Source organism: Trachymyrmex septentrionalis, unplaced genomic scaffold (genome assembly GCF_001594115.1).
Source record: "Trachymyrmex septentrionalis isolate Tsep2-gDNA-1 unplaced genomic scaffold, Tsep1.0 scaffold70, whole genome shotgun sequence".
In the NCBI taxonomy this organism is placed as follows: domain Eukaryota; kingdom Metazoa; phylum Arthropoda; class Insecta; order Hymenoptera; family Formicidae; genus Trachymyrmex; species Trachymyrmex septentrionalis.
In genome coordinates this window covers 964328-971160 of record NW_017305885.1, presented here as the reverse complement: position 1 = coordinate 971160, position 6833 = coordinate 964328, and the positions used below count along the sequence as shown (strand labels likewise).

At 26.3% G+C, this 6833-nt stretch overlaps 1 protein-coding gene across 1 annotated transcript; it reads right to left on the bottom strand.

The window, feature by feature from the left end:
- Positions 1–3203: 3203 nt before the first annotated feature.
- LOC108753665 (30S ribosomal protein S11) lies at positions 3204–4448 on the bottom strand. The gene is made up of 4 exons (XM_018495464.1): positions 4118–4448; positions 3613–3841; positions 3420–3485; positions 3204–3311 (listed from the first exon to the last, which is right to left on the bottom strand). Exons 1-4 carry the CDS (start codon positions 4357–4359, stop codon positions 3204–3206), a joined length of 645 nt encoding a protein of 214 aa, XP_018350966.1. The 5' UTR covers positions 4360–4448.
- Between the last annotated feature and the right edge of the window lie 2385 nt (positions 4449–6833).

Here is a 6833-nt window from a genome sequence, read left to right as displayed (position 1 = left end):
CACTGTTTGACTGTTCGCCTAAATTATAACCTTTTCTGTACTAATATTCTGTATCATCCAAGTTCGTTCTCCTGGTCTCTATTCTCTATAATATATACTTATAGTATACTATATACTATACACAAGTTTAATTATGTAATTATGTGATTTGCAAGTAAAAATGTCCGAATGTTTGCTATTCGTTCAGTGTTCGTTTGCATACGATTTCGAACATCGATTTTTGGTAGAGAGACAAGTTTCTCGGGCAAGTATACTGTTTGCCATTGCCTTCCGAGAGAAGCTACGAGTGTACAAAAATTTTTCAGTTCTCCCGGAGATCGAACTTGGGATATCTTCAGGGTTGCCACAGAAAATGAATTTTGGGATTCCCTAGGTTTTCTAGATGAAAATGGAAAATGTTCCATGACTAATATAAAATATGTAAATTTTTACATTTAGACTCAAGGAATCTAGGAAAGCTAATCTATATTATTAAAAACAACGCAAAAAAAGTTTAGTAGCATAGTAAAATTTGGAGTAATTTCTAAATTTGGAGAATTTGGTATAAATTCAAGCCAGCAAAAAATAAATTAGTTTTGAAAAAAAGAATACAATTATGACGAAAAAGAAGAATCAAATAAAAATACTGAACAAAATACGAATCTTAATTATTTTATGAAAATCATCTAAATCGCGTAAATTTTGAACGTATTTGATTATAAATGTCAGATATAATATTTAAAAAATTACAATTACTTGGAATAGGAGCAGTTTAAGAAAATTGTGAGCAAATTTCAAAATTCTAGACTCTTTTACACTTTTCCCCTGACTTTTTCCAGATCTGTGGCAATCCTGATCTTTTAGTATAGCAGACCAATACTCTGTCTATGCTATGCCACACTCGCGCTCCGAATTTATAAAAATGCATTATTTTTTATTTTATATAACATTAATATACCATAATAATATGTGAAATAATTTTGCGAAATAATGTACTGTGAAGTCTCCTTAAACGCGAAAAATCGCGTATGTGAGCGCAGGGGATTGAACTCGGATCTACAGAGCGCAAGTCAATCGCACCGAACGGCAAGCCATTCGACGCCTCATATTACGAGTTATTATAATATTACGATAGTTAAATTTTTATAGAATTTCATAAAAGTACATAAAAATATGTACAAATTAGTACGTTTACGACGCTATATTACAAATTTTTATGAAAAGGGCATAAGATTTCTTAATTTTTCAAATAAACAACGCCACTCTATGTCCTACTACGAATATTTACGAAAAACGAAGAATTTTTAAGACAAAGAATGCCACTCTATGTCTCATTACAAAAAACTAAGACTTTCTAAGATTTTGTTACAATCTTATAGTACATATCTTTCTGTACTTTTTTGTAAACATTTTTTAGCCAAAATAGATAGTCAGCTAACAAAATAATAAATGTGATAATAGATATGTTAGCAATTTTTATTAAAAATGAATTTCAAAAATATATTTAATTTATATGTAATTATATTATAATTACAATATTTAATGTATTATTTTATACATTTATATTTAAAAAAATGTCTATAATAAAAATGTTATTTTGCATATAAATGTAAAATATCTTTCTTCACATTTGATAATTAATATATAATATTAAAATTATTGTTAATGGATAGATTTATCTAAATCTATTTTTAAATAAAACATTTTCTTAAGTCTGCATATTTTGTAAAACAATCAAATATAAAAAATGCCCATTTGTAATGCTATACTCGTACATGTTACAAATATACAAATACAAGTTACAAAACAATTTATAATTTTTTATTTCACACATAATGTTTAAATAATCCTTCTAACATATATATATATATATATTCAATTCCAATTTAATTGATTCAATTTTGTGTATGCATACGTACGTGTGTTCAGTAAAATATTATATTAAAAATCATCGTTAAATAATAATTTTTACAAACTATAACTTTGTCAATATTAAAAGTAGAATACAAGGATTAAGGACTATCATTATTAACTGTTATTACCATATAAAAAAATATTTTAAATTATTTTGGAATGGAATCAAAAATTGTAAACAGTATTCGAATTATATACATATGTTTGAAATATAGGTATAATCACACACGAGTAATTTTAACATGAAATCTTTCTATTTGAACGCGATAATAAATGTATACGGATATTCATTATTCAGGTTAAATACATTTTGTACGTATAATACTATAGAAATAGCCAAAAAGAATTATAAAGTTATATTTGAATTGACTCAATAATATCAAAAATTCATTTAAAAATGAATGTGCTGTTATCCTGTAGACGAATTCTTACAGTATGATAAAATTATATATTATTCATTCTTCAAAAAAAAAAAATAAACTTGAAAAATTGTACATTGATAACTAATAAATTTATAAATAAATAATCTATATTTCTTATGTATATATTTAAATAATAAATTCTTTGATCAATTTAAAACAGAATTTTTCTTTTATGCGAAAATATTATGGTTTATTATTAAACCGACCGAAGTAATATCACAAATTAAATCGAGTAGCAATTTAATAATTTGATGCTCTTAGGTATTTTAGAAAAATCTTAATAATGCCGAATAATATATTCATATTGAAGATTCAGTTAAACGTTTATTTCTTATCAGTTGCGCAAAAATATAATGTTATAGATATTGAAAAATATATATTAACAGTTCTAAAGTTGTTATCTCTTCCAAAGTTGTAATCTAGTCAGTTTTAGAAAAAATGGTGATAAGAAAAAACACTTTAATATAAAATACTGAAATATATTATACAATACGCAATCGAAACATATTCATTTCTCTAAAGAAAAACTATCATCATGTGCATCATCAAACTAATTTATCATAAATTGTATTTATTTAAAAACTGCAAAACAATAATTATTTATTGCAAATAAAAGATAAAAAAGGTCTATATTGTTAATTAATATCCTAGAAATTAACATTAATGTCCTAGTTTTAATTATAAAATTAAAACATCAAGATACAAGGAAATTTTCCCAAGTATTTGCCCTAAAAAAATCATAATTTGTCTCCAATATATGTATACGTCAACTATTTGGAAAAATAAAATAATACACATCATGGAAGATTTGCACAATATGTATTAACATATCTAAATTATAGTAAATTATAAAAATTATATAAACTATACATAAATTATAGCAACTAATTATATTCTTCTTTGTTTCCGTGGCCTTGGTGGATTCCAACTTACTCTAGTATCATCAGTAATTGATACAATATTCAATCCCACCATTTGAAAACCTTTTATAGAAGACTGAAATCCATAACATTTTTCGATATTAGAATATATTATTCAACAGCGCTGTGATAATATATTACACAATACATGAAAAATAAGAAATAATTTTTTAAAAATACCCACCATTCTACCAGCCCCAATACCTTGTACTCGTATCTTCACTGTATTAATACCATATTCAAGAATACGCTAAAAATAGACAAACATATTTTAAAGATAAATGTATGGTATATGCATTTTCTCTTTATTTAGCGTAATATATATATTTTTTGCGCATAAAGCCTTATTATAAATCGTATTCACAATATATACTTACATTACCCAAAGTTATAGCTGCTTGTTGAGCAGCAAGATTTGTTCCTTTCTTAGCATTCTTAAAACCTTCTATACCTGCCGTATGCAGCTTTAGCACTGCACCACTAAAATTTGTAAAAGACATAATTGTATTGTTAGGAGTTGATTTGATATTAATAATATGTAATTCCTTATATGGTACACCATTAAAGAGTCGATTCGGCGTATCTGCATCAGGAAATAGATATTCTCTAAAACACAATAAGTATAAAAATGATTTCCTGCATAATCAATAACAAGAAAGATAACACAGCTAAGACAACATATTGAAATTGATCTAACACAATCTAAAATTGTTATGTAAAACTAAAACATGTACAAGTTAGAACCTAGATAACATTTAAGTTGCACAAGATATCTAAAAAACGTCTTTTAGACGTCTTATGTCTAAAAGATGTCTAAAAGACTTCTTATGCAACATAAATGTTATCTGGGAATGTTTAATTACAAATGAAACTGATACTTACTGCTGATTAATATTGGTTGTCTCCGGCATAGTTTCTCCTTCAACCAATCCATATTTTAAACCGCCGACTTTTACTTTATCATGCTTTGTTCGAATATCTTTACAACACAAATGGGTAGTGTAAATATTCCTTGAGGTTATATTGATAGTCAAACGCGCAAATGCCGAAGTTACTCGGTGATCAATTAACACATTTTCCTGTAATCCAGGAAATTTCGCCAACCTTAGCACAGACTTAATCATTTCGATTAATTAGCCAGACGATGTCTTAACGTTTTATTTAAGGAATAGTGTGTGATCAATGCGAGCAAATAAACAGATGCATCTGCAAGTTAATCATTACACTGTTGCCATCTTTGTGTTTCTCGGGGAATCACGAAACCTAATACCGACGTAGTACAACGCCGCGCCCTTCGAAATAACTGATTTATCGATTCCTGGCGACCTCTCGTACGTAGTCTGACTGAACCCTCGAGAGGGTCAGTCGATATTTCCGAGATTTTCGAATTTTATTACCGATTTGCACATCATTGGCAAAAATTAATTAAGCTTCAAACATTATTCAAAAATTATTCTTGCTCAATATTTTATATATTATTTATCATGGCGCGCGTAATACATCAAAATTATATATAATACAATAAATTAATAAACCTTACAAACACTCAAATACTTTTATCAAATTTATAACGTCTATGAACGCAAATAATATCTCTTCTTCAGAAATATTACAAATATTAAATTGTTATTAATGTTAATAATAATAAAATGCAGTCTTTAGTTTTAATTAATTTGCGTACAAGCAGTCAATTAAAAAATAACGTAATAAAAGTTTCGCACAAAATATCAAACAGAATTTTATTAAATTTTTAGGGAATCCTAAAATTATCTGTTTCTTTGATTCAGTAGAACTTACACACATATGATTTACGTGTCATTGACACATCATTACACACACTACTACATCAATTATCACACACACACACACAAATGCGTATAAATTTTCAACTACCTTGGTAGAAATTTCATTTATTTTTTGAGCAGTTATTAGATAGTTACGCCAACTTTTGTTTAATAACTAAGAAGGAAAACTTACGATCTCAATCAGGATGTAACACTTTATTTGCAGTTACTGCATACAAAAGTTGCGTAAAATCTGAATCCATTTTTTGATTAATAAGCAAGCCAACTTAAGAAATGGACAGAAAAAAACCTCTATCAAGTTCTTGTCCATTTCCTACTCAGTATTGGCACAATTAATGAGAATATAGTAATATTATATAATAACTGAATAGATTTCTAGGAAAACTGTATACACACACATTTCTACCAGGGTAATTAATCTTTTAATATTAGGTACCTAAATCTAGGAATTTAGTATTGTTTGTTCATATATAATCCCTAATTCCAAAATTGTTTTATACGTACAAAGTATAAAACTTGTGTATAAAGCAAATATTGTTCACGAGTTCACGTAAGAATGAAACAAACCAATTTTCTAATCTGTTTTCGTTTTTGGCACAAAGTTGACTAGTTTGAATTACATTATCGCTTATACTACTTTAATTGTGAAAAAAGATTTTTTAATTTGTAAAGATAGTTAAAAAGGTAATTAAAAAGATACTTATTTGAAAAATAATCAATAAAACAAACAACTTTAGGATTGTCTTCTTGACTGTCATGTACTACACATAGTAAGTTTTTTAATTAGGAATATATAGATCTTTTCGTGCAAAACATTCCTCTCAAGTATGCAAATTATACAAAACTTTTTGTACAGAGACGAGATTCCTTGAAATTTAAGAATTTCACTGCTTAATTGAATTAGTAAAAAAGCAATACTTTTAAAAGAAAGTATTAAATACACCACTGTGAAACAGACAATAAAAAAATGTCGTTACTTTGTAAAATTGCGTGTTGTATATCGCGTTCATTAATCCTTTAATTATTAATTGCTGATGACTAGAATAAGTTATTATATTTTCTTATTAATAATATACATATTCTAAGAAATAATTAATTGATCACAATAAAATGACCACATTAAATATTCTTGTTTCGCGTAATGTAGCAGGTATTAATTAATCTATTTCATAATTTTAAATATATCCTTCATACAAATAAGAAATAAATCAGAATAATAAATTCTTCATTCTTCAGCTTTCAAAATAACTTGAAGAAAAAACCATATTACACTACATCCTAATAAAATATATAATTAATGCACATATTGATTACATTTGTGCATTTAATTGCAAGTAATATAAACATCAAGTTACATCGATATAGATAACGCTAATTTTAGTCTATAAGAGTACTAAAATATATTAGCATATAGTATTCAATCGGTATATACAATAATGTGATTAAATTTCAGACAAATAATCTCAAATGTGAAATATCTTCTCTGTGTACAAATAATAGCAATGACAATTTACATGCTTCAAATTCATTATCATATTATACAACTTTTGTTATACTATCCATTTGCATAATATTTGCATGTAAATTACTACAGTCTATCCAAAAAACAAAAATGCTGTTGAAACTTTGATGAAAGAAATTAAAAAAAAGATTCCCACTTCTTAATTTCGTTACATATATATAGCGAGGTTCCGTAAAATTTAATAAAAATTATTAAATAATATAGGATTTACATTTCTAAAGTAATATGCACATTATAATATGAAAGTAATGTAATAAAGTGGTAACAATTC